The 27765-nt window shown below is 45.9% G+C and overlaps 1 protein-coding gene across 1 annotated transcript in view; it reads right to left on the bottom strand.

Annotated features, from left to right (window-relative positions):
• Polr1A (RNA polymerase I subunit RpI1) overlaps window positions 1–27765 on the bottom strand; it is a 345140-nt gene that overhangs the window by 251642 nt on the left and 65733 nt on the right. Inside the window, exons 7-9 of the mRNA XM_077642305.1 lie at window positions 23576–23796; window positions 3635–3851; window positions 1359–1612 (exon numbers count right to left, since the gene is read on the bottom strand). Coding sequence (XP_077498431.1) covers window positions 1359–1612; window positions 3635–3851; window positions 23576–23796 — 692 coding nt within the window. The remainder of the gene's footprint in view (window positions 1–1358; window positions 1613–3634; window positions 3852–23575; window positions 23797–27765) is intronic.

Below are 27765 nucleotides of genomic sequence, written 5' to 3'. Positions count from 1 at the left end.
AGAGAGATGCCACTCATACGAGCTAGAAGCCCTTGCGGTTATTTGAGCGTTAGAGTGTACATAATCAGGATGAATTTCGAAACGGTCACTGACTGCAACGCAGTACAGGTAACGAGGAGAAAAAGGAATCTCCTTCCCCATATTGGCAGATGCTGGCCGCAGCTGCAAGAGTTCACCTTTGACATGGAATATAGCAAGGGGGTGGCAATGACACATGTTGACGCACAGAGCCACTCTGCCCACAACCCTCCTGAAGAGAGAGATATTATTCCTGGACTAAGCGTCCTTCTAACGTGCATAGCAATAGAAGACGTGCTTGCTGTTGCCTAGCTGAATGATCCCAAAGTTAAAGCTTTGACGGAAAGGTTAGAAAAAAAAAAATCTCAAAAGAAGACAGGCGCGTCAAAAACGAGTACTGGTTGCGCAACAGCATAGTATTCAAGAAGAACCAAGACACCGACTCAAAGGAAGGACTACTAAGGACATGTCATGACGACACTGGCCATTTTGGTGTGGAGAAAACATTAAAGAAACTTAGGGAAAGGTATTGGTTTCCCATTTTTATTTCTTTTTTTTTTATTTTCAGAAATTTTTCATGACTCATTTTATTTATTTTTCTTATTTTCTTGCTTTTATTTTGTTTTTGTTTCTTTATATTTTTGATGTTTTTTCAACACTAAGTAAGCCTTCTCACACATTTACATCGTTTTCCATCGAATCAGTTACACACAACCCGCTTCACATGAAGCAATTATAAAAATCAATTTATTTCATTAATCAAAATTCGTCAACCAAATTTCTGCCATTTCAAGGTGTACTCACACACTACCTAACACAATTACACTTTTTCACATCTAACCATATTATGCTTTTGCATTAAAAGAAGTCAGGAGGCAGATTTAAGCCCCCATACCCGAAGTTCCCAGCCCCTTTCTCCAGAGTAACACCTTAGACCACACGGCCATGAAACCAGCGCGGAGTGATATGCCTCTCCTATTGTTTTTTTCGGAGTACTTACATAGCTTTTGCAGCATTGTATCTGACACATGGAACGGACGTATGCAACAGGCGTGATGCAGGTTTCCTCCGTTTCAGTGAGCTGCATCACCTTGGGAGTGAAACAACACGACTTCATTTGGTGGCAGCTGTTGCGCCTGCCATCCTTCAACAGCAGAGCGAGTCACCTCGTGCTAGCGCAATGGAAACCAAACAAGCTTTTCACATATACTGTGCTCCTTTGGCATGAATGAACAGAAAGGGCACATGCTGTTCTCACTGATGAATGCTGAGGCCCGTGTCAGGGTCAGCCATTCACAGTGCAAGAGTGGCGCCCTCTATGCGCACCCCTTCCCTGTTACCTGGTGAAGAAGCGCCCCTGCATGGTCAGGAGGGAGCCCCCAATAACGTGGTCCTGGATGAGGCCACTGAGAGGTGTGCCGTCCTTGGGCACCAGGTACTGACGGTTGACAGTGGCCACCTGCGCAGCCTCTGCCTGCGCCAGGGGGCTCTGTGGCAGGTGTGCGTTCATCTCATCCCCATCAAAGTCAGCGTTGTAGCACTTGCAGTTGGCGTAGTGCAGCCGCAGGGTGCGCTCCCCAGGCAGCACACGAGCCTGTGGGTTAAAAGCATACAACATGCCCTGTGTCTTATGGGGCACAAACGTGGAGGTGAACAAAAAGGGCTCAGCTCAAGTTGAGGACCATGCAGTGAGCCATGGAAAGGAAAATGATGGGCGTAACATTCGGAGACGGGAAGAGGGCACAGTGGCTCAGGGATCAAACACAGGTTAATAACATCAAGAAAACTGTTTGTGGGGCAAGTTGGTGCACAGCTTCCAGAAATCAAGCGCAACAAGGACACCACATAGAAAGCGGAACGACGGGACATGTGCCACACTTTTATTCCCTTCAGAAACAGCTCCTGGGGTGAGGGTGGAAAACCACAGGCAGTGACTGCTCATGCACACAAAGGCTACAAAAAGGGGGACACAGGTGTATCAGCAGAAATTAAACATGTCTAAACACTTGCATTCTTCCTTATACATCATGATAGAGGGGGTACTGACACTAGCATTCCCTCCATTTCTGATTTGGTGAGCGTCTATCAGTCTTTCTTTTCTTGAAATTAAACAGTGCAACATATATGGACGAATACACAGAAAGGCATGACAAGAGAGCACACACAGAAAGACATGACAGGATGGGCTGCGTATCATATCTGTAATGCTAAAGCTTTGCCACAGAGGGTTAGCACTCGAATGAAAGGCTACAATCCGGCCTTGAGTGTCTGCGCCTCATGTACGACGTGTGCTTGCATAATGATCGATGCTGGGAATTTCTTCTTTTTATCTCTTTGATGATCCAAATGCGAGGAGATGCATGCGTACGGTATTCCTCAGATATTTTATGTATATGTGGCCCAAGCATGAAGCTGCACGACAGCCGGCGACGACAGAATCAGCCCTCTCCTCGATCGGCTGCCTGCGTGGTCACATATCATCATCATCATCATCGTCGTCGTCGTCGTCGTCGTCGTCGTCGTCATCGTCGTCATCATCATCATCATCATCATCATCGTCGTCGTCGTCGTCCACATACTGTATATGCCCGCAGAGATGCCTCGAGTAATGCGCTCGTGGGGGCTTTTAATAAAGGACATGTTTCAATCAATCAAGCGTTTCTCAATGTATATCCGCCTTTCCACTCCAGAGAATGTAATGAAGACCATACGCTCTCGTGTCGCGCTCAACTATCAGCTCGCCAAGGACATTCAGCACATGCATATGTGCGCGTCTGAACGCGTACTCGGAGCTGGAATCAGTAATGTTATTAAAATTCTTCCGCAAAAAAGCACAGAATAGCCTAATGCTACTGGGTAGAGCCGTAGAGGAGATATAAAATTGTAACCCCACCGTAGTGTCCCTTATATATCGTTTGTCTCGCCTTTATTGATCGTTCCATGCTTTGGCTTTGATTGTAAGTCGCTGTGGTTTCAATTGTAAGTGAACCCCCAAACTCCTGGTTTTCAATTTAAAAAAAAAATGGTCCGCTTAAATTGTGCGACCTCGATCGGCCTTCACAAGCGTCACTGCTCACTGAAGCTGGCTGTTCTTGCTATGTGCAACGCATGCATTCGTTTGTGGCCTGAGCTGTGGCTGCGTCACACTGTCTGCACCATGACACGAGGTGGCACAGACGCGACAAAAGCATGACTGTGGCTCAGGCACAGTCAAATATTCCTGCTTTGCAAGCGGAACGTAGACAGTACAACAGGTTTAGATTTTTAAAGCTAGTTTTTCGCAAAGAGATTGTTGTTTTCAAGTTCACAAATTTTTCGGACCGTTCGATTATTGAGAACATTTTCCATGTCCCGCCGAGTACAAAATATCGGCTGGCGTCCATAATCATGTTTTTTTCCTGCTTCTGCATCTTCGATACGTTGGAGAGAGAGTGTATCTTTGAGGATTTAAAGGACTGGGTGCAGAGGATAATCAAAGCCGCTGATCATGTGCGACTGACGATGCAAACACTGCTTTTGCCACCGGATGTGCAAAATTTGAAGCACCTTTGCTGGCGCTACCATCTTTCTCAATTTTTATTTGTCTGAGTGACTCTACTGAGGAGGACTCCTTTACCCTGTGTGCCATGATGCTGGGCTTGTGCAGCGTTGGCTGCCGGTTGAGCAGCAGCATGTCCCCCGACCGCAGGTGGCGGTGCACAGTCTTGCAGCGCTGCAAGGGCTGCTGGGCCTCGGTCGGTGTCAGCAGCTGCTTGGCCACCGCCTCTCGTCGGGTGCGGTTGCCCGGGTCCAGCCGCATCACCACACCATCCTCCCGCTCCACCAGCAGGGCCCTGGGTGGCAGACCAGCCACTTGTTCACAAAATCTCGTGTTGTTGACTCAGGAGGCAAATGAAATGAAAACAGTTTATTTGACAAGGAATAAAAACCAACAAATATGGGGCCAGGAAATCTAACGTAAGATAAAGCACCTCTTTCATCAAACGGGACAATGAAGCCTCTTGAAAAAGATTTCCCCATCTTCTTAAAACATGGTTCAGCAGCCTCAGTTGGCAGTGCATTGTTCCCTGTGTGTGTCCTCAATGAATCTGCATGCTCACTGTCTGACCAACGCATGTGCAACCACACTGCAATAGTTTGCGGGGGTTTAACATCCCAAAGAGGTTCATGCTATGAGGGACGCCGTAGTGAAGGGCTCCGGAAATTCCGACCGCCTGGGGTTCTTTAACGAGCACTGACATCACACAGTACACGGGCCTCTAGAATTTCACCTCCAGCGAAATTCGACCGCCGCGGCCGGGACAAAACCCACGTCTTTCGGGTCAGCAGCCTAGTGCCATAACCACTGAGCCACCAGAGAGGCACACTGGAACGGTACCTGGCACTGAATGCAGCAGTTGGTGTCATTATTTTTTTTTACATAGGATGGACCTTTGGCTTCCTTCTGCAGTATGCGTTATACCCTTGTCACACTAGCAAATTTAATGTCATACTAATCGAATGACATTTGTACTTAATGCCATTAATCGGCTGCTACATGATAACATTTAATGCCACTAGGTTCAAATCACATTCGCCACTAAATGAGTTTGGAGAACTCCTCCGCATTCCATCTCGAACACAATGTCTACTCTGGACACCAGATTCGCAGCAGAAACAAGCGAGGTGAAAAAATAGTGTGCTAAAGTTAGAAATTGTATTTATTTAGTCCTGCTAAAAATATGTAAACTTTGGCGTGAACTCCTTCCCGCTAGAGGCTGTCGTGGATAGCTATTACTCTCGGTCCCAGCAGCAGCCAAGCGTGACGCAGGGCCTTTCACGCAGCCGTCGATAATTTTGGATTGCGTGTTTCTTGCTGGTTGACATTCCATGTTCATTAAGCTCGGAAGTACTTAAAGGTGTAACTGAGCACCTCACCTCTTGGAAGTCATTTCCACGCTCCACGTCTCCGCACGCCACCATGTCAGCTATTTTGTTGGTTTACATTTATCAGATTTGTGGTGACTTTGTACTTGGCTTCGCTTTTGTAGGCTTAAGTGCTGCAGGATGGCCGAAATAAAATTTTAAGCTGAAATGGGGTTTGTGCACAAATAGAATAGGGGATAGAGTTCACAGCGGGTGACACAAAACAGCAAGCAGAACGGCAGGCAGCGCAGAAGATGGCCAGTCCAACTGAAGCAATTTCGTGCAGCGTGGCGACGCTTCGTCTTCATTGACGCTTTGTCAGTGATCTGCCAATGCAGCATCAGGCGCGGCCGTCACGGTATAATATTTTCACAGAAATGTTCTCGCCGCTTTCGAAAAAGCGCACAATTTCAAACATCTTTTATGCATGCTGATGCCTTTCAATTGTACTATTTTTGTTTTCACTGATCGCCACAGCCATCATTTTCGAATGACATTACTTTTTACCATGTAGCACCGAAAGAGACCGCCTGACATTCAATGCATCAAATGCCTTTCGGTTGGAATGACATTACATTTGCTAGTGTGGCAGGGGTATTAGACGTGTGGGGTGCTTTTACTATATGTGCTTGGCCCAATAAAGCTAGCAGGCTTTCCCTGGCCCGTGACCGCAGAGTGTAGTTCATGCCTGCGGCAACACCTCCCACAATATTTTGCTAAGTACTTGTCGGCAAGAACTGGCAGGGTGCAGAAAAACAACGCGTAGGCTGCAGAGCCACCTCGTCTCCATTCAATTGTTCTGATGAAAACGAGCTTGAGAACAATAGCGCTGGACTTTTGTGTTGAATTTTAATCGGAAGTTGACTGTTCGATATTATTATTATTATTTACGAGTGCTGTAACAGTCATTTAAGGGCCATTATAGGACAGGAACTGTCCAAAAAAGAATGTCAGGCACTGACAACGAACAATCAAAAAGCATGCAAACGGTAACAGCAAGAAATGACAAAAAAAGCATGGTAAAAAGCACGAGTTGAGCTGCAGCAAGAAAAGCAACAACAGTTCTCTTGTGTGTGATACGACTCCAGAATACGTTCACACCCTCTGACATTTCATCCTGCTACAGTGCAGTCCGGAAGGCCATTCCACAATTGTACACACGAAGGAAGAAGTAAGCGTAACCTGCAAAATAATGCTTGTTGAGAGAAGTAAAGGACACAAAAATGAACATAGCTTAATTAAACTTGTTTTATGGTAACAGTGTAGCAAGTCAAGGCAAGTTCTCAGCACATCAGAATCAGGACAAGAAACAACATTGATAACTGCAGCGCATTTTCGGAGCATATTTTCCTGGCCGCTATCATAAAACCACTCCGCAAATAAAGGATGGAAATGTACAGACTGTCCAGGCCCACTGATTCAAAAAATCAAAACTGCAAAAAGAAGCACCGAACTAAGTTCGTTGAATGTACGCAGTCCATCGTCTACAGCATCCCTTTGAAATGTGGAAAGAGTTATGTAGGGCAAAGCGGTAGATGTTTGAATGACCGCCTCCGAGAACACTGCAATAATGTGTCTGAACGGCGAGGAGGGTTCCTGGACGCTCACTGCAGAAAATGTAAGAACGGTAATGATGACAGCGATTCTGATGAAGATTTTGTGTGTCAGCCTGTGTACAAAGATTGTTCTGTGATTGCCAAACACCGTTGCCAACTAACTCGAGAGATAGTAGAGGCTGAATTGATAGACCGGTTGGGTGAGTCCTGCGTGGCCAAGTCATCTATTGCTCTAACTAACAAAGAGCTGTTATATTTGAGACAACATTTGACTCCTACTGCGCATGCGTGATGATTGCCTGGTTTTGCTATAAATACTGGTCCGAATTTTCGAAATAAACCTGTTGCAAGTCAGCGCTCGTGTGTTCCATGTCATTCTTTCTTGTGTCCTTGTCTGTATTTGCGCTGTACATTTCCATTATGAATCACCAACATGCCCAGTCTGCCACCTTAGCGCAAATAAAAAATGTATGTAACAGGCAAAATCATTTTGTGACATACATTTGACGGCCAAAAAATCCCTGCCATCAAGGCTGCGTACCCTGCCCTCAAAGTGAACACACTCTGACTCGAGTGCACTTATGTCACCCTGTTGAGCTGTGCTCTTCGTAACAGCACACTGCCTTGCGTGCGGCTTTCCCTTTGGTTTGAGGATCGGTCAGAGAGCACTGTGTTTGGATCCATGGATGGAAGCTGATGACAACATCCAAAGAACAGTGCAGCAAGAGCCACAGCGATGTCTAACGCAGTGGCCAGCGAAGCTGATCTGTTCACACTGCCACGGGAAGAAGAGTTTTTTGCCACACAAGTTTTGCACACTTGGCCATAAAGCCTGCTATAGTTGAATACAGCTTGCGTCTGCAGTGAAGCTCTGACCACATTCGCGACCGCCGCACAGAATTCGACAAAAAAGTAGTCCATAGTTAAAAATTTTCTTGTTACCTAACAAGAAGCTAATCACAAGAAGAAAAAATATAAGCTCTAGAATTCTGATACCTGGCTTGTTTAATAAAGTCAAACATTAAAAAGCTGATTTCATTTACTGTTGTGACTCGCTAACGGAGTAATACAGGACCCAGCGTTAACAACTGCCATTTTTTAAGTTGTATCCTACTATAGCAGGCTGACCACAACTCGGTGGGCAGGTTGCCATCTGCCAGAGACTTCAAACATCAGTGAAATCTGAAAATGGGGATTTTAGTGCTGGAGCACTGAAATTATGAACACTGATTAAAAATTCCAGCTGCCAGGTAGCGTTCATGTTTGTCCTTTTACTCACTCTCCAATTAGTTTCAAAATAATTACTTTTTATTTTTTTAACTTTAATTTCCTGTTAACCCTCGCGACACTAAGTGCTAAAAATGCCAGCTACAGAGAACACCTCGTCAGCTGATCGACAGTGTATGAACCAGCCGGCTTCTCTATGGCGACTCATTCCTCTGCTTAGTTGCATGTTTCTCAAACCAGACTATATTGAACTCAGTCAAATCGAATGATCTGAGCACCACAAAGCTACATCATCATCATCATCACTTATTTTCCCATAAGGACCCCTAGGCGCGGCATTACATGAATGTAAAGAACAATGTAAGGCCACATAGTACAAAAATTACCAGTTACATCCAACTTGGGGCTACAAGAGAAGGAGCTGGCTTTCCATCAGCGCATCTCCAGAAGTTAGCATGCACAGAACAATTATGGCACAGGTTTTCCAAGACTTAGCCAGCCAAGCAGAACATGTGTTCTCAGAGCGGGACTGTGCCACGATGGCGGCACCAGAAGCTGAAGCAGAAAAGTCAGGTTTTCAAACCGGCTGGTGTAAACGAGAAGGTAAAAGGTACGTGCCAGGGGAAGATGGCGGCGACGGAAGTGCGCAGCAGCAACCTAGCCTAGGGAAATTCAGGCCCAAGCTAGGGAAGAAGTTGGCGAAGAAAGCGGTGGAAAAGAAAATAATAGACCTACCAAAAGGTGCTATAAAGCTGCTCCTCAGACCGAGAGGCGGCATAACGGCGATGTGGGGGAACATGGAAGAATTTGGAGTTGCAGCCACACTAGCGCAAGAAGCAGGGGTGGTAATGAAGGTGCTTATGAAGGAGGACGTGGTCTCGATAAACATGACGCAACAAACCAACCTCGTTGCATCAGCGAGCGAGGACAGGGCTGTGAAATACGTCAATGAACTGACAATCGGAGACACGGGGACTCCGGCTCACTGCTGATTCTCTTCGAAGGAAGCGAGGTGCCCTGGCGGGTGAAGTCTCTGGGATCGTTCAAGAAATGCTGGTTATGCAAGAAGAAGCTCGAAATGTGCGTGGCAAGTGGCCAACTGGGACAGACGACATATGCCCGGAACAGAAGAAAATAAGTGCTGAGGCTGCGGCAAGGACAACCCGGAGACACACGTGCACCCCCGTATGCCCGCTGTGAAGGGGAGCCCACATGCTAGGCAACAGCAAGTGTAAGTAGATGTATAGGAAGCTGTACCTGGCGATGAAAGACGCAACTAGACGAGAAGATGGGAAAGACAGAGCTGCACAAGCCAAGGACGGGCCCAAGGGAAGGTCCAGATCTGGGGTGCCCTCGAGATCCCGGTCCGGGGCGAGACTCGCAGACCAGAAGAGTTCCCGAGCCTGCCGTCCAGGAAGAACCCGAAACTACCCAAGACGGGGCCCGAGAAAGCGATAAGCTTTGCGAGCAAGGTCTCCCAGGCTAGCCCAGAAAGAGTAGCGCTGAGGAAGGAAAATGCAGAGTTGAAAGCGAAGATCGGGAAACAAGAGGCAGAACAAAAGAGGCAAAAAACGTAAATTGCAGAGCTGAGGAAAATGATAGCAGAATTAGTAAACAATACACTGAGGCCGGTGGTGCCTCCCGCGCAAGCGGTAGCACAAAAACCACCAGAGGTGTAACCGGTGATAGAAGAAGCAGAGGAGGAAATGGACACAGAGGTGGTTAGACCCCCTTCGATAAAGCGAAAGGCGGGAAACACCGACCCCCTTGTGACACTCAAGAGGAAGCTAACGGGTAAATTTGGAAGCAAAAGTGATAGGCTGGAAACGCAGATGCAGGAAGTGAATGTAAGGTTAAACGCTCCAGGGTACATTAAGGGTTCAATGGACAAAATCCTAGCGGCATTAAACGGCCTCACTGAGAGGATGGCCAAAATAGAAAGCGTAGTTTTTGCCAATAATGGACAGGACTCAAAATAGGAAAGAGAACGCCGCCATTTGGCAATGGAATTGCAGTGGGTACCGACGGAAGCGAGCGCTATTGCAGCAGCAAGTGGAACATGTAGAGGACAAACCAATTGCTATAGCGATGCAGGAAACCGGGGGAAATCAGGTCAAACTGGCCAGATACCAAAGCTTCTGTAGCTATAGGGGTGAAAAATGCAGAATGGCCACGCTGGTCAAAAGGAATATAGCAGCCCTAGAGCACAACGTGAGCACGGAAGACATAGAGGCGGTAATGATAGAAATGATTACGGGACGCAAGAGAGCAAAAAGCATATTTTTGCTTGACTTCTACAGCAATCCGAAGCAGAAGAAAATGAAATTCAGAACGATATTTAGAAAAGCCATCAAACTGGCCGGGCAGATCCCGTTAGTGATCGTGGGGGACTTTAATGTGGCACACCAGGAATGGGGGTACGCAAGGCAAGATCCAAAGGGCAGACTTCTCCTCGAGGAGTAACAAAACCTCGGACTAACCTTGCATACAGACCCTTGTGCACCCACTAGAGTAGGTAGTGGTGTAATCAGAGACACCACGCCGACCCTCACCTTCAGTAAAAATGCAGGCAGAGTAGAATGGGCAAACACAGGGAAAACCTGGGTAGTGACCACTTCATCGTAGCCACGAAGCTGGGAGAAGGAGTCAAGCTGCGGAAACTCAAACAGGCGAGAATCGTGGAGTGGGACAGATTCCGGGCGATTCGCAGAAGCCACAAAGCTAAGGAAATTGGGCACATAGAAGACTGGGCAAAACAAGTGAGGGAAGATACCAGGGGCGTGGAAGCAGTAGCCGAAGGGGAAGATGCACTGGAGATAATGAACAGCAAGCTAATGAGCATGTGGAAGGAGAAGGAAAGGCTCGAGAAGAGACTCAAATCTCAAAAATGGAACAGAAACTGATGGCGTTCGCTAGCCAGACACACCAAGGAAATGGAAACATATGCGATCAAACTAAACGAGCAAAATTGGTATTGTAGGTGTGATGAGATGGAAAGGGGCATGAGCCTAGCAAAGACGTGGAATATACCCGGGCAAATCCAAACAGGCAGCGAGCGTTAACCAGGTGAAAGCGAGACACTCTTTCCAAGGGGGCAGACAAACAATAGATGAACACGCTAAGGGATATTTACATAGGGGACGCAACGGAAGTACAACACCAAACAACTGCGTTACGATATGGCAAAAGCGAAATCAGATAAGCACATTCAGTGGTATAGATCTGCAAGGAAGCATCATTCGCGCAGCAATCAGATAACGGGCAGGACAATACTCGAATGGGTAGGAATCCCGCCAGAAAGAAGCACACACAAGACGGTAAACATCCCGGCAGGAATCAGAGCCAAGATATGCGTCCCACCTATGCTGCAGAACATGCACATCGAGTATAACAAGGAGAGGAAGACGAGGGGGAGCCCTGGTGGCTTATGTAGACGCGGACAGCACGGGGCGGCTGTATCAGCGGTGGTCAATGGGGCAGGAGTACAAACGATGATAGCGGCTTCAAGCCGCACGAGAGATGCCAGCGCAGCGGAAGAGTTGGCGATAGCGCTCGCTTGCATCAGTACCAAGGCCACGACGATTTTAAGTGACAGCAAAAATGCAGTGAGGAACTTCGGGAAAGGAAGAATCTCGGAAGAGGCCAAACGCGTCCTCGGGGGGAGGCCGGCAGAACGTAGCATGGAGATAATATGGATTCCAGCGCCCGAGGCTATTGCAGGAAATGAGGCTGCACACGAGCTTGCTCGAGCTATCTACCCCCATGCAGCCGTAGAGCAGCCTTCTCGCATAGGCATGAAGGACAGCTTGATTTCATACCACGAGATCACGGAACATTATAAGCTGAGCAGGAAGGTGCAACCGCTGCCAAACCGTTCCCTCGGAAACGAGGAGGCAATTGCGTGGAGAAGATCACAAGGGGGAAATCATTAAAGCCCCTTCTGGGTATACATAACAATCTCGAAAGAGGAGACAGACCAATATTGCATAATGTGCCGGGGAGAGGGGCTCTCTCGACCACGTAGTATGGGAATGTGCTGGCAGCCAAAACTAGAAGATAGGGAAGCATGGGCGACCTTGCTGCAGAACGCGCTCAACAGCAACAAGCCTGGTGGCTGAGGTCGTGAAGCGACAATGTATCTTAGTTTGCGAGGCTCCTGAGCAGGGCTCCCTTAGGCCTGCGTGCCGGGGGGTCCAAAAAGGAGTTTCATTTCGGTGGAAATAAAAGTTTTGATGATGATGATGATGTTTTCAGCACGCTGCACCAGTTGTGCTTGAGTTCTTGCTCAGTTCACATGCACAGTGTGTCATGCTGCCATCGGCAACTTTGCATGGTTTTCATTGTCTCTGTGTGCACACGATGTCAGCAGGAACTTCCCGTTTTCCATGAAACTGGAAATCATCAAGCAAACTAAACAATGTGGGAAGAAATCCAATGTCGCCTCAGCACACAAGACAAGAAGCACGTTGAGCACCAATTTGAAGAACAAGGCTGACATTCAGGCTAGTGCAGAGGAGAGACCCGGTGCTCGTAGCGCCAGACTTGTACACAGAGCTGCATATAAAGAAGTTGTGCACAAATGGTTCTTCGGCATTCAATCACGAAACAATCCCTTTTCCAGCCCCGTGATTCAGCAGAAAGCAAAGGACTGTTTTTGTTCTCAACAGACCTGACTTCCACAATGGCTCCGGTTGGCTGCAGCTCTTAAAAGAGCGCCACGAGACTGTTGGCAAGGCAATCACTGGTGAGAGCCGTGCCATGGACATCGATGCTGCAAACAGTTGGACTGAAGAAACTTGAAACAACATCACAGCAAAACACCAACCCTGCGATATTTTCGACACAGGCAGTGCCCGTCCTCGTGTCTCTCACTTTTTATCCCTGTCCTAAGTGCATGCTGTTCTCTTTTTTAAAATGGCATACCAACAATTACAATTACCCAAATTACAACCAGGGCCCAAGAATCGTACTAAGCAAACGAAACGTCCGCACCGCAACAAGAGTGACAAAAGTGCACGATGGGGTAGACGCGCAACGTGCACAACCAGAAATCAAGCCAGTCAAGCTAAAGATACAGATGCACAGCTCCAGGGGAGACCGATGAGGGGCATCCGTGAGCGTCAATGCAGCCACCTCTTGGCTCCCACGGAAGGCCTGCTTCACGGAGCGTGGCCTCCGCGATTGGCAGTGCCGGCGGAGCGGTTGATCGCGGAGGCCACGCAGGGATTTGCAAGAGAGTGAGGAGATGGGAGCGGAGGGGCGGGAGGGCGATCTTGGAAGGCGCGTCGGCGGGGAAAGGGTAGCTCGCTCCAGAGCGGCTCGAAACGGAGCGGGCAGTTTGCCTGCAATGAGGCTTGGGAAAACATATCGCACGCCGGGCGCACAAAGGGGTCGGAGGCAAGTTATCTCGCATTGCGGCGCCGGGTTTACGTCGTCCGTTCGCTGTAACCGATCAGCAGGACTTAATGATGTTAGTTATACGTGTGATTTTGTGCCACTGAAACAACGTATATTTTGACGGTCGCTCAGGTCTCGTTCGTTATAAGCGAAAGTTCATCTTAAGTGGGGCCGTTATATGTGGGTTCGACTGTTCCATGCAATTCCGCAGTAAATATGCTTGTGTGTCTATTCATTGTTTTTGTTTCCAAAAACTGACAACTGTGAACTGGTTTGGTTTGGTTTGGTTTAACGTCCCAAAGCGACTCAGGCTATGAGAGACGCCGTAGTGAAGGGCTCCGGAAACTGCACAGCCTCCAGACTAACACGCGCCGTCTTATCTGTGCTCTTGCCAAGAATCCTCGTCTCATTCAAAATCGCCTCGCACCCGTCGCAGCTCATTACGTGCGCAACCAAATGTGCGTACTTGTCTTTTAAGTCTGACAAATTTCGGGCATGGTCCCCCAAGCGCTCATTGATGGTCAAACTGGCCGCTGCATTGTGGTGTTGTGGTGTGTGCCTCCTTTGTTCTTGTCTTGCGTCTATTTTCGCTGGTTCTTTTTCTATGCAATATGAACCAACTAGCCCAGCAGTTTGCACTCCTGAAAACTTTCCTCGCCCACTGCTTTTCCTCCATTTTTATCAATCGCTCCTCAAATGCTATCGTACTGCTAGCTTCTCTGCTCTCGAACGAGGCCCATCCCCTATCACCCTGTACCCCTTGATTTGGTGTATTGCAATGTGCTCGCAAAGCTAACCTCCTTACGCCGTGTTATTTGATTTCTAACCTTGCTTGAACAGCTGGTCTCATGCACAGGACCGCATTACCGAAAGTCAGGCCAGGAACCATCACCTCTTTCCAGATCCCTCTTACCACTTCATACCTATTGTAATTCCACAGTGCCCTATTTTTCATGACAGCTGCATTCCTACTAGCTTTATTCATTAAATATTTTTCATGCTCTGTCAGATACTCAGCACTGTTATTTATCCACACCCCAAGGTACTTGTACTCATCCACTACTTCTAGCGTGCACTCCTGTACTCTATGCTCGCCCCCCTCATCATTAAATATCATGACTGCAGATTTTCCCTTACTATACTTGAAGCCTAATCTACCTCCCTCTGTACTGCATATGTCTAACAACTTCTGCAGGTCTTCCTTGTTGTCAGCCATTGCCACTATATCGTCCGCGTATGTTAGTCCTGGTAATGACTGTTTAAATGACTGCTTAATCCATTCTTCATTAACACTTCTTTTTGGGCGAGTTGGTGCATACTCGATTTGAAGAAAATAGCGCCAGAGCATGCAAACCACGAAAAGACAAGGACGAGACACAAAGGCACGTGACACAAAGGCACTTGAATGTCTGGAGGCTTTTTACATAAGGAAACTTGGCAATAGGTGTGTCAGCACCCCATCTGTTTCACTTTTTTCGTCCGAGTTCGAATTTTTAGATGCCGCCCTTAAATAATCTTTGTTAACTTTTTTGTTTTAGTTTTGGTTACCGCTTGCTCATGTGTGTTCGCTGTGATGGTCGCTTAGATTTCTTTACCTTTCCTGCCCTCCTCCTTCTTCTTTTTTCAGTGAAACGTCGCCATATAAAGGCGCTGCCTGGTTTCAATAAAATTAGTTGTGAGTTAGCGCTTTGTGTCTCGTCCTTGTCTTTTCGTGGTTTGCATGCTCTGGCGCTATTTTCTTCAAATCAATTAATCCATTCTCTTTGCTTGAAAAAAGAAAGGTTGAAGCCTAGTCCGCTCCCCTCTAGCTTGGTCTCCAACCGTTGTACATACAACATGAACAACAAAGGAGACAGAGGACATCTTTGCCTAAGCCCCCGCTGTATCTCTACGGGCTCTGATACATTTTTTTCCCATTTTATAAGCACTCTGTTACCTTTATGTGTGCGTGCGTGCGTGCGCGTGCGTGCGTGCGTGTGCGTGTGCGTGCACGTGCGCGTGTGTGTGTGTGTGTGTGCGTGTGTGTGTGTGTGTGTGTGTGTGTGTGTGTGTGTGTGTGTGTGTGTCTTTTAAAAGATTAATTACTCCATCTTCCACATCCAACGTGCCCCGTATGTCCCACGGATACTCTTGAATAACGTGGTCGTAGGCTCCCTTAATATCCAGAAATGCTAGCCATAGGGGCCTGTGTTCCTTTTCAGCAATCTCTATGCACTGCATCAATGAAAACAGATTGTCCTCCAACCTCCTTTGTTCCCGGAACCCATTTTGTAGCTCCCCTAGCAAGCCCTCACATCTGTGGTGCCACATCTTCAGCACCACCTTTGGGACATGTGACTTCGGCAGAGCTGCATTTAAAAGACCGGCCAGCAGGTTCCTGCTTCAGTCGGCTCGGTGGGCCCAGCATCAGCATGTGGCTACAGAACCCTCTCTGCTGCCTTGTGCAGGTTATCTTCCTTAGTCTGACCGGAGCGTATGCACAGCCTTATCCATGATCAGCACACGCGTGCAGCACTGCTTCAACCACGTCATCGGCACATGGACATTCCTACTACGTACCCTGTGGCGTCACATCTTCAGCTCCACCTTTGGGACACGTGACTTCGGCAGAGCTGCCTTTAAAAGACCGGCCAGCAAGTTCCTGCTTCAGCGGGCTCGGTGGGCCCAGCATCAGCATATGGCTACAGAACCCTTTCTGCTGCCTTGTGCAGGTTGGTAGCTATTATTTTGCCATAAAAAGCGACTCTCGCTGTCTTCTGGTCGTGCCGAGCACCAAACAGCTCCTTTGTTCTGTGCTTGATGTTTACTGCGTATGCACCGTGCTTTTGTGCGGAGACATCGAAACAAACCCCGGTCCCGATCTAGACGATGCCGGTACTATTGAACTCCTACAAAATCTACTGCTAGGACAAAATAAACTGACAAATGAGATAGCTGCACTCAAGACGGAACAAACGGAGATGAGAAAACTTATTTCCGATATGAATCTCCGGTACACAAAGCTGGAAAAGCGTGCAGCCGTTGTGGACGCCATGGAAAAGACAGTCAACTTTCTTCAGGCGAAGGTTACAGAAATGGAGGATCGCAGTAGGCGCTCAAACTTAGTTATTTTCAGCATTAAGGAAGATGAAGACAAGGACGCCACTGTATTAAAAACGAAAGTTATCACCGACCTTTTTTCTACGACACTTAATGTAAATTGCACTTCGGTTGGCAGGATTCATAGGCTAGGAAGAGGCAGTGGCAACCGACCAGTAATCGCACTTTTCCAGAATTACAACAAAAAGCAAGAAGTGCTGAATAACTGTCATAAGCTAGAAGGTGGAAAAATATCAGTGCAGAACGACTATTCTAGAGATAAGCTTAGGAAGCGAAAACTTCTTTGGGAAAGCGCTAAGCAAGAAAGACTGCTGAAACAAAAAGTGTTTTTAGTCAATGACAAACTAAAGATCGGAAAAAATGTCTTCATATGGGATAACAATAAAAAAGGAAGAGTTAAGCTGGCCAGAACTGAAAACAACTCGCCTAATCAATGACGTGTCACCCTGCAAGTCAAAGACCTATGTCTGCTAAATTTAAATGCGCGAAGCATCGTGAACAAAAGCGAAAAACTGGAAGCCATTTGCTTAGAATATAACCCACATATAGTGGTAATAACGGAAACTTGGCTACATGATGATATTAATGACAATATTTTTCATAGCATTTTTCGCATATTTCGCCGTGATCACGAGTCAGGAGAGGGCAGAGTTGCCGTTCTAGTAAAAAAACCATTGTCTGCATTTATTTTACAACAGATTGACAATCATGAGAGTGTCACCTTAAAAGTCAATTTCTTTGGGCAGAGCATTTTGTTATTTGCTGTATATAGAGCACCCGATTCTCACCCCCCATTTATGAATAATTTGTGTGAGCATATGGCTACATTTACTCACAACAAACTAATATTAACAGGTGATTTCAACTTGCCTGGCACTATTTGGAACAAACCACCCCTTGACAGTATGCACAACAGTCATTCTAAGTATATGTTTGGCATAATGCTTGCTAAAAACATGATACAAGTAGTCAATGAGCCTACTCGTATTACTGACTCCTCTAGTTCTGTACTGGATCTAGTCTTTATTAGCCGTTCAATTGAAAATTTTGAAGTGACTGTTCAGCCTGGCACATCTGATCACAAAACGGTGTGCTTTTCATGTGTTTTCAATGCCTCACGCGACTTCCTGTCCGTACAACCTGAAACTGTGAAAGATTTTTCATGCACAAGCGACGAAAGTGTGCTGGACTATCTTGATCTACGACTAAGTGATTTTCATAGGTCTGACGTCACTGTACTATAGAACCAGTTTAAGGATATATGCAGACATTGATTCGACAGTTTTATCTCAAACAAAATCAGGAAGTGTACAAAACCACCACCTTGGATTACGCGATGTATCTTACAAACCAAAAGGAAACTGAAACGTTTGAAATGGAACGGCGCCTGCCAGCGTATCATTGATCATATACGAGCCACACTTACTCAAGCTGTGACCAGAGCCAAGCGGCACTATTTTCAGGTTACTTTGCTTAACTTTATAAAGAATAAGCCTGATAAATTTTGGAGACATTTATACAAAAAGAGAAAGCCCGTAGATCAAATACTGCATGGCGGTGCTATCATTCATGACAAGCAAGTAATAGCGAATCATTTTAATGAATATTTCCAGAGTGTTTTTTCCATTCCAATCAGACATGCGCAAAGCGATGTCCTCCACCAACAAATCGACGATGAGTGTGACTTGGTGTATTTGCCTGGTGTCTGTGCAATGCTTCTGAACTCTTCTCCAGGAATGCTTCTGAGTTTTGTCTCCATGACCAGATAACATCCCCAATGTATTCCTGCACCGTTACGCTGAAATGTTATCGAAGTTCTCAGTCGTTATTTTCCGAGCATCCATTTCGTCGGCAAACCTTCCTTCTGACTGGCAAGCGGCTCGTATAGTCCCTGTGCTCAAAAAACGCAACTCCACCCTCCTCCAGAATTATCGCCCCATTTCATTGCTATCATCATGTTGTAAAATGTCAGAACACATCATTGCCGATTACGTAACTGAATTTCTAGCTTCTAGGTTTTAGCTCCATTACTGTTCCTAATTTATATTAATGATATTAACGAGGTTACCGAGTCTCCCGTAGAATTGAAGCTTTTTGCAGACGACTGTTTAATTTATTCTCGAATAACACAAGCTGCCGACCAAATTAGAATAAACCGTGTCCTTAATTCCTTGCATCTTTGGTGCGAAAAATGGGGCATGGAAATTAATTACACAAAATCAACTTTTACGCATATAACTAATAAGAAGACTTTGCAGTTATTTTCTTATAATGTTGGAAAAAATAATCTAAAAAATGTTGATACCTTCAAGTATTTAGGCGTCACAATTGCACATAATCTGCAGTGGCATAAACATATTAATAATGTGTGCTCGACAGCTTCCCAAAAACTTTACTTTCTGAGGAAGAAATTGGAACATGCAACAAAAGATGTCAAACTGATAGCTTACAAAACATTCATCCGCCCATCCTTCGAGTACGCTTGTGTCGTCTGGAGCCCGCACCAAAAAGTTCTAAAAGATAAACTGGAACGAATCCAAAGAATGGCTGCTCGGTTTATATCGTCAAGATACAGAAGAAGGGACTCAGTGACGGAAATGCTGAACTCATGCGGGCTCGAGTCACTGGAAAATCGAAGGAAAAAATCAAGACTAAAACTTTTCTTTCAAATAATTCAAGGGCACTTCAAGATAAAATCAGATAGATATGTTCAGCCTCCGGGAAGACGGAGCGCGAGAACAAGCCACACTCGATCGATCAAGCCTTACGACTCACGTATTGATGTTTTTCGTTACTTTTTTTTTCCTGATGTCATTGAAATTTGGAATGCTTTGCCTGTTGAAGTTGTCGAACAATCGGAAGTGCACAAGTTCGAACGTTCTATCGATATTTTGTGTCGGGGGCACCCAACTTGATGTTATGAGACATGAATTTTTTCTGTTGTACATTGCATTGTATTCCCTCCCTGTAACGACCCTCAAGCGAGGGTCAACAGTATCAATAAAATAAATAAAATAAATAAATAACAAAGGTTTTCTAACTCCACTTAGCATGGTTTTAGGAAAGGTTACTCAACTGTAACTCAATTAACTTCAGTTGTGCACAGCTTTGCAGAAATCCTCGATAGATCAGGCCAAGTAGATGTAATTTTTTTAGATTTTAAGTTTGATTTTGTTTCACATAACAAACTAATTTGTAAACTCAAATTCGCTGGTCTACCTTCTTTTTTAATTGAATGGATTACTGCATACCTCACCGACAGAACCCAATTTGTTTGTGTTGCTGGTCACTCCTCGCGCTCCCTCCCGGTAACATCTGGAGTCCCTCAGGGAAGCGTCCTTGGCCCGTTATTATTTCTCATCTATATAAATAATATTGTTAACGTTATCACAGAACCAGTTCAAATTAGGCTGTTCGCGGACGACTGCATTTTATTCACAGAAATTAAAACTCCGGAGGGCCAAGTAGTGCTTAACTCTAACCTCAACAGCATTAACGATTGGTGTTAGACACGAGATGAAACTAAATGCCGAAAAAACAGTTTTCATGAGAGTAACTAACATTAACGCAGCCTATCTTACCAGTACCGCCTATCATCACGGTGCCTATCAGAAGTAACGCAGTACAAGTACCCTGGTGTAACAATAACTAATACCTTAATTTGGAATGCTCATGTTTCTAACATTTGTGCATCATCCTTCCGTAAACTGTGTTTTCTTAGATATAAATTAAAACGAGCCCCTTCCGCAACTTAGCTTTTAGCTTAGACATCAGCCATTAGACCAAAATTAGAATATGCCTGTACAGTGTGGGATCCTTTCACTAAAACTAATATCCACGCATTAGAAATGATTCAGTGGAAAGCAGTTCGTTTTATTTTTTCTAAATTCCGCACTAACAATTACCCTACAACTTTAATGAATGTTAATGGCATATAGACACTGGAAACTCAAAGAAAGCTTTTGCGACTAAAATTTCTCTTTTTGTTGAAAAATAACAAGTTATCAATGAGCCCGGACCCTTACTTAAAACCACTAGTGACGCGATTAATGAGACATCGTCACGCCCAGTCCTTAACACCTTATCGTGCCAGAACAAACTTGCACACATATTCTTATTTTCCCCGAACAATAACTGAGTGGAACCAGATTCCTTTGAGTGGACTAACAAGCACTGAGAGCATTGCCAATTTTTTATAAAGACTTTTGAATGTTGTGAGTCCAGTTCTGGCGAAAAAAAAATTGTGTTTAATTTACCTATTTTTTGTTCGAATCATGCAAGTGTTGTCTTTGGTTTGTTTGTCTTTTAATTTCTGTGCTAAATGTTACCATGCCTTGTATCTCGTTGTATTGCCCCTCCTGCCCGGGCCTACCAAGGCTGACAGTATTGATTAAAAAATAAATAAATAAATAAATAGTCAGTAGCCAGTAGAAGACATTGAGACAAAATTGAATTCTGAGCCACTATAGCAGCGTCCACCTGATGAGTGGGCACTGCCTTGCCTGTCCTTCATGTATACTACATATTTTTTTAGAAAGTTTGTATGTGTTGCGTTTAAGTGTGTTTCTTGCAGGCAAAGTATGTTTGAATGATATTGCGCGAGTATTTCATATATGTCATCCAGGTTCTTAAGTAGGCCTCTACAGTTCCAGTGAATAATGCTTACGACAGCCATATTTCTTAGTGAGAAAGCGAAGACTATTGAGGGTTATTTAGATGCCGCCGCCTTTATCAGGCAGCTTGACTGGAAGATGTCTTTTTGGTTTGAGGCGGTCTAGGAGACGCCGCCTCTTTTTGGGGGACTCCCTCAGCGTCGGTGTCATGTCCACTTCTTCCGGTGTAGACGTGGAAGCAGACGTGGATTTTTCAAGAGGGAGACATTCCCTCTCATTTTTCTGTGTTTTCCCAGAGGTTTGCGAAAAGTTGACCTCTGGGACAGGGAACATTGGTGCAGCCGGAGGCTGCATGGTGAGGGGCCGAGGTGGGCGTGCATCAGCAATGCTGAATTGCGTGCCCACTGTGACAAGACGCCGTTCGGCACCCAGGCGCGCTGCGTCAGCATAGGATCTTCCAGAGAGAAGCGAGGGCTTCTTCTGGGCTTCCGAGAATGTGATGTTTTCAATGACTCTCAGTTGAATTATTTTTTTCTCATTTTGGAATGTCTGACATGTCCACGAGTACGCGGCGTGTGGCCCATGGCAGTTTGGACATTCTAGTTTAGCCGCATTGCAGTTATCGGTTGGGTGCTCATGGGCACCACACTTCGCACATGTGAGTTTTCCGTGGCATGTTTTAGATCCGTGTCCGTACTATTGGCAGTTGAAGCATCTTCTCGGGTTGGGGATATAGGGACGAACTTTGCAGTGGATGAACCCTGCTTTCACAGCGTCTGGAAGACGGGACCGTTCAAATGTTCGGAAGATATGGGGTGTCGCCACCTTTTCACCGTTCTCCCTTATGGTGATGCGGCGAAGGGCAATGACACCTTGATCTCGGAAGCCTTCCAGGAGGTCAGTTTCTGTTTTTCGAATCGGATCTCTTTCTGAACGACGCCTTGCACTGTGTTTAGATTGCGGTGAGGAGTGATGGTCACAAGGAGGTGAGCAACCTGCTTTTGCCTCAGAAGGATGTCAGACACTTCAATAAGAAGGTCACCAGATAAGATTTTTTTTTTTTGCTTTGTACTTTTTCCCTATCATTTTCTCAATGGTTCTAGCGATGACAAAAAAGGACATTCCTGCAACTGTGTCATTTTCTACAAGAGCATGAACAACCAGGAAATGGGGAAAGTGGTCATAGACAGGTTGGGTACTGGTAAGGGTTTCATCAGTGCGGTTCCTTTTCAAGGACCAATCAGGTTCTTTGGAAGAAGAATTACTCATACAATATGGGTGCGCCGACAGTTCCTAAAATGTCGCCAGTGGTTCACCGTCTTACTCACGGGAAGGTCCCGGAGCCCTTCGGCCAGAGCTTGACCATGGCCCCGACCGCCACCGTTCGTGGTTTCTGCCCTTCATCTTACAACCTATCGCCATGGTGCGGATGACAGCTTTGGTATGGGAGCTGGGGTACGACGTGGTGTCGCCAGGCACCAACACCTGAATACTCAAGGTGCCCTGCGGGACCAAGTCACTTTACTGCAAATGAGTCCCACTGTATTATGTCAAATTACACATCATATAGAACTCAGCGTTTTTTTGTTGTTGTTGTTGCGAGTTCGGTATATATGGGTTCAGCTGTAGTCTGTGGTGACTGCACTTATGCTGCACCCAGTCTGCCTTGGGTTTACGAACTCAGGGATGGAATGTGATGATTTTCCTTGCTCCCTGTATGAAATCCTGCTGCAGGCACCAGCAGGGAGCCTTCCACACTCAATGAATGCGGCATCTCTTTAGCTCCCCGCAGTTTCGCTCTTAGTGCAAACACTACTGGTGTTTTTCTGCACCGGTCATTGCCTGACGTTGCTGACCTTGCAAGACGAGTTAAAGGGGGACAATATCCTAAACAGAACTTTTGAACCACTTACTCGATTTCATTCAAACTTGTGGGCCTAAATTATATCCCTGCGGGACCATCTCTGGTAAACTTCATTACTATTGAGTGAGTATGAAGCACGTTATGTAGCCTTTATGACAAGGAAGACTATGCTTGCATAAGAAAATTATCGCTCAGAAAATAAGAGCAATTTTCCCAAGTTTTTGTGTTCTGCGGCCTTGGGAGTGTCCGAAGCACACAACTGTGGAGTTACTTTCTTTAACTTTGACATATTTTAAAAGATTGCTACCATATAAGGAATGATATTGGTGTTTCATTTTACGCCATTTTTTCTTGTCATTTTTTAGTTTAAAAAAATGCAAAAATAGACAAAGTCAGCGTACAGTTATGTTCCTCACAAAATTTCACTCAAGAAAGCCTGCTACAAAACTAATATTGTCAAGTAATATTGGAACAATAGATTTCCTAAGCTGACAGTTTACTGATTAAACAGGAAATGAGAAAAATGGACTCACAAGATTGAAAATCGCCCCACTTTATTTTCAGCACTTCGGTGTTAAAGAAGAACTCCCGGCCGAATAAAGAAATTTGGCAAAGATGGTCCCAGCAGTGATATAAACTGGCCCGGCAGGTTTCAATAAAACCTAGCAAGCGGTTCAGAAGTTCACTCTTGAGGCTAGTGTGCCCGTCCCCCCCTTAGGCGCACCTGGTGCTTTTTGGGAACTGCTGGGTGCCTGCCACAATGAATGCAGCTTGTGCTAGCTGCGGAGCACACGACACCACCTGCTGTCGAGCACACCCACGACAGTCACCTGTTGCTGCTGAGTGGTTCATTACAGCAGCATTCTCCACCATTCAGAGAAAGAAGCACCACCCACCCTGGGTAGACATCCGGGCCGTTGATGACCGCCCGCCGCAACTCAGCTATGTTGCGCTCAGTGACTGGCTCTGGGTAGGACAGCCTGGTGGCAAACACCATGGGCACCCCGATCTCCTCTACGTCAATGTAGGGGTCGGGCGAGATGACTGAGCGGGCCGCATAGTTGACCCGCTTGCCCATCATGTGCTTGCGGAAGAGGCCCTCCTTCTTCTCCAGGACCTGAGGAGGGAGGCAGGCTGCTCTTACATGCACTCCTGCCAATTACGCCCATTCTGAGAGAAACAGCGCTCGCAGGCAACAAGAACACACAGCTGTTACTTCGGGAGGCAGCCACTCCGCACCATTTGTACAGGTAGAAAAACACCAAGATCAGCAAAGTGCAAGCACGGAAAGAACCCATCATCCCTATTCATATCGTTACCCACAAGCAATAAAGCAGCCCAAACAAACAAACAAAAGGCGGTGAACAGAAAAAACAAACGCGGGAAAATACAAAGGCAGAGAGCGTAATCAAAATATTCTTAAAAGATGTCGATGAAGCCAACAACTAGCACGGCTAAATCAGAGACAATGAAAGAGGATTAAAAACAACAAAGTAGTGAAAACCATGCAAATAAGGTGGCAAAGATAACGGCACTAAAAAACTGAGAAAAACTGTAAAGAAAGGTACAAGAAAAGCCTGTGAAAAAAGTAAAAAAATGGCATGGCTAAAAGATGACAGGATTAAAAGAGCTGAAGCAGATTAAGAAAAAAACGGAAAAACAAAAGAAAGGAACACGTAGGACAAATCACAGGCGCCCGTGTTTCATCCTGCATGTTCCTTTCTTTTGTTCTTCTGCCTTTGTTGTTGTGCTGTGTTGTGTTGTGTTGTGTTGTGTTTTATGGCACATAGGCAACAGAGGCCATCATGCGCCAAGAACAAGGTATAGGAAAAGTCTTTTGTTGAATATTATAGAAATGTAAGAATCATCCCTGCTCTAGAGACCCTCAAACATTAATATTACATAGTGAACACATACACAAACTTTATAAATGGCTACAAGTAAAAGCTTTAAAGAGGGCCGTGTAACCTCAGTAGCCTTCCTTGGCTGTGGAAGGATATCGAGGCTCCCAACCAATCAAAATAAAAGCCCCAGCTTTCTTCTCAGGCATGAGAAATTGGCTGAGGTGTACTAAAATTCAAACAAACCAGTGGGTAAAAAATTTAGCCTCTTGAGAAATCCCGTTTCGTTAAGAAAGCTAAAAACACATGACCATATCAACAATTGCATCATCTCCTAAAAGCAGTGTGGGATGAAAGGGAATGCATTTATTATAAAATTCAGTAAAATACGTTTTTCTTAGTTCTTCCAGTTTCACACAAGAGAATAAAATGTGGTTAACCGTGAGTTCATCTCCACATTCTTGACAAACAGCTTTGTCTTGTTTTGTTATTAGGAAGTTGTGTGTAAGGTGCGTGTGGCCTATTCGGAAATGGCATAAGATCATTTCCTTGAAACGTTCTTGGTGCACACATGACTTAAATTCAACTAAAACTGGTTTTACCAAGTGTAGTTTATTTTTGACCTCATTGTTCCAATCTGACTGCCATTTTTTTCTTAGTTACCTTGTTACTAATTTCATGCAATCATTAAACGGCATATTTACTTTCTTTATTTCCTTGCCACGAGCTTTCCTAGCACACACATCTGCTCTCTCATTGCCTTTTATTCCCACATGACTCGGGGCCCAGCACAGTTTTGTATTTTGTCCTTGAGCTGTGGCAGTTACTATGTTGTGTATGATGTCACCAAGCAGAGGGGAGCTTGCATTTTTAGAATGGAGAGCTCTAAGTGCACTTAAGGATTCTGTGTAAATAATAGCATTTTTGAGGGCGGAAAATCTTCAAGCGCCGACCAATCGTTAAAAAGATGACGTTTCGGCCCCGGCTTACGGGGGCCTTGTTCACAATGAAAGAAACACAGAAGTGAAGGTAAGTTATATAGGTTTCATGATATGACGCAAGCAGCGGGAGTATATAAGGGTAGATTGCCTTCGTTGCGATTAAGCGTGTTTGCCGTTGTCTGAATATAAAAAGATTCCAGGTAAAGCCCTGTCATCTTGCTCTTTTCTTTTCCGATTATCTTCGTGCCGTCCCAGTCGATGTCACCGCCCTCGGAGATAGCATGATCAGCCAGTGCGTTTGTTGCCACGCGCTTGTTCTTGACATCATTGTGGTGCTGCTGCAATCTTTTCCGAAAATCACCTGTTTCACCTATATAGACATGCTCGCAATCAGCGCAGGGAACCCGGGAACTTCTCCCGATGCCCGATGCCCGGGAACCCGATGCCCGGGAACTTCTCCTTCTCTATCTTGTCTTCCACTGTAACCAACGCGTGTCGCAGCTTCTGCGTGGGTACATGTGCGACGTCGACTTCGTACGACTGGAATATGCGGGATAAACTTTTACTTACTCCGGGGACGTAGAGCATCGGAATCCTTTTCTTCTTCTCTCGCTGGGGTTGCTGTGGCGGCGGGTGAGCTAGGCGATTCTCGGATTTTCGTATAAAAGAACTGGGATAGCCCGAAGCCATCAGGTCACGGCGAACGGTGTCCAGATCTGTCGCTTTCTCTTCCAGCGTAGAGCAGAGGTTCTCCGATCGGCGGACAAGTGAGGCGACAACGGGCTTCTTGTGACAGGTCGGGTGTACGGAACTGAAGTTGAGGTACATGCCAGTGTGCGTGTCCTTCCGGAATACACTGAATGATATTCCAGGGCCGTCGCGTTTCACCAGAACGTCTAAAAAAGGCAGACGACCATCTACTTCCTCTTCCGTAGTAAACAACTTTACTACGGAAGAGGAAGTACTACAGAAGTATTACTGTTTACTATGGAAGAGGAAGTACTACAGAAGTACTACTGTTTACTACGGAAGAGGAAGGAGATGGTCGTCTGCCTTTTTTGGACGTTCTGGTGAAACGCGACGGCCCTGGAATATCATTCAGTGTATTCCGGAAGGCACACTGGCATGTACCTCAACTTCAGTTCCGTACACCCGACCTGTCACAAGAAGCCCGTTGTCGCCTCACTTGTCCGCCGATCGGAGAACCTCTGCTCTACGCTGGAAGAAAAAGCGACAGATCTGAACACCGTTCGCCGCGACCTGATGGCTTCGGGCTATCCCAGTTCTTTTATACGAAAATCTGAGTATCGCCTAGCTCACCCGCCGCCACAGCAACCCCAGCGAGAGAAGAAGAAAAGGATTCCCATACCCTACGTCCCCGGAGTAAGTGAAAGTTTATCCCGCATATTCCAGTCATACGAAGTCGACGTCGCACATGTACCCACGCAGAAGCTGCGACACGCGTTGGTTACAGTGAAAGACAAGATAGAGAAGGAGAAGTTCCCGGGCATCGTGTATAGGGTTCCCTGCGCTGATTGTGAGCATGTCTATATCGGTGAAACAGGTGATTTTCGGAAAAGATTGCAGCAGCACCACAATGATGTCAAGAACAAGCGCGTGGCAACAAACGCACTGGCTGATCATGCTATCTCCGAGGGCGGTGACATCGACTGGGACGGCACGAAGATAATCGGAAAAGAAAAGAGCAAGATGACAGGGCTTTACCTGGAATCTTTTTATATTCAGACAACGGCAAACACGCTTAATCGCAACGAAGGCAATCTACCCCGATATACTCCCGCTGCTTGCGTCATATCATGAAACCTATATAACTTACCTTCACTTCTGTGTTTCTTTCATTGTGAACAAGGCCCCCGTAAGCCGGGGCCGAAACGTCATCTTTTTAACGATTGGTCGGCGCTTGAAGATTTTCCGCCATGAACATATCCGGCCAGACGGGTTTCCATCGAACCCTGGATTTCAATAACATTTTCGAGGTTCTCACTTAGTATTTTTTCTATGGCCATACATATTGCGTAGCACTCCGCAGTGAAGATGGAGGAACACTGTGGTAGTCTTACTATTTGCTCCGAATTCCCTCACACCACTGCACTTCCTACGCAACTATCTGTTTTTGATCTATCAGTATAAAATTCTGTAAAACTACTATATTTTTCTTCAAGGGCACGGAATTCTTCTATTATATGTTGCTGTGGAGTTCGCTCTTTACGGAAATGTGCAAGAGTGAGGTCACAGATTGCAGGAAAATTGAACCATGGAGGCAGTGGACCACATCCTCGAGCA

This window comes from Amblyomma americanum, chromosome 11 (assembly GCF_052857255.1).
Source record: "Amblyomma americanum isolate KBUSLIRL-KWMA chromosome 11, ASM5285725v1, whole genome shotgun sequence".
Lineage (NCBI taxonomy): Eukaryota > Metazoa > Arthropoda > Arachnida > Ixodida > Ixodidae > Amblyomma > Amblyomma americanum.
This window is presented reverse-complemented; position numbering and strand designations above follow the sequence as displayed.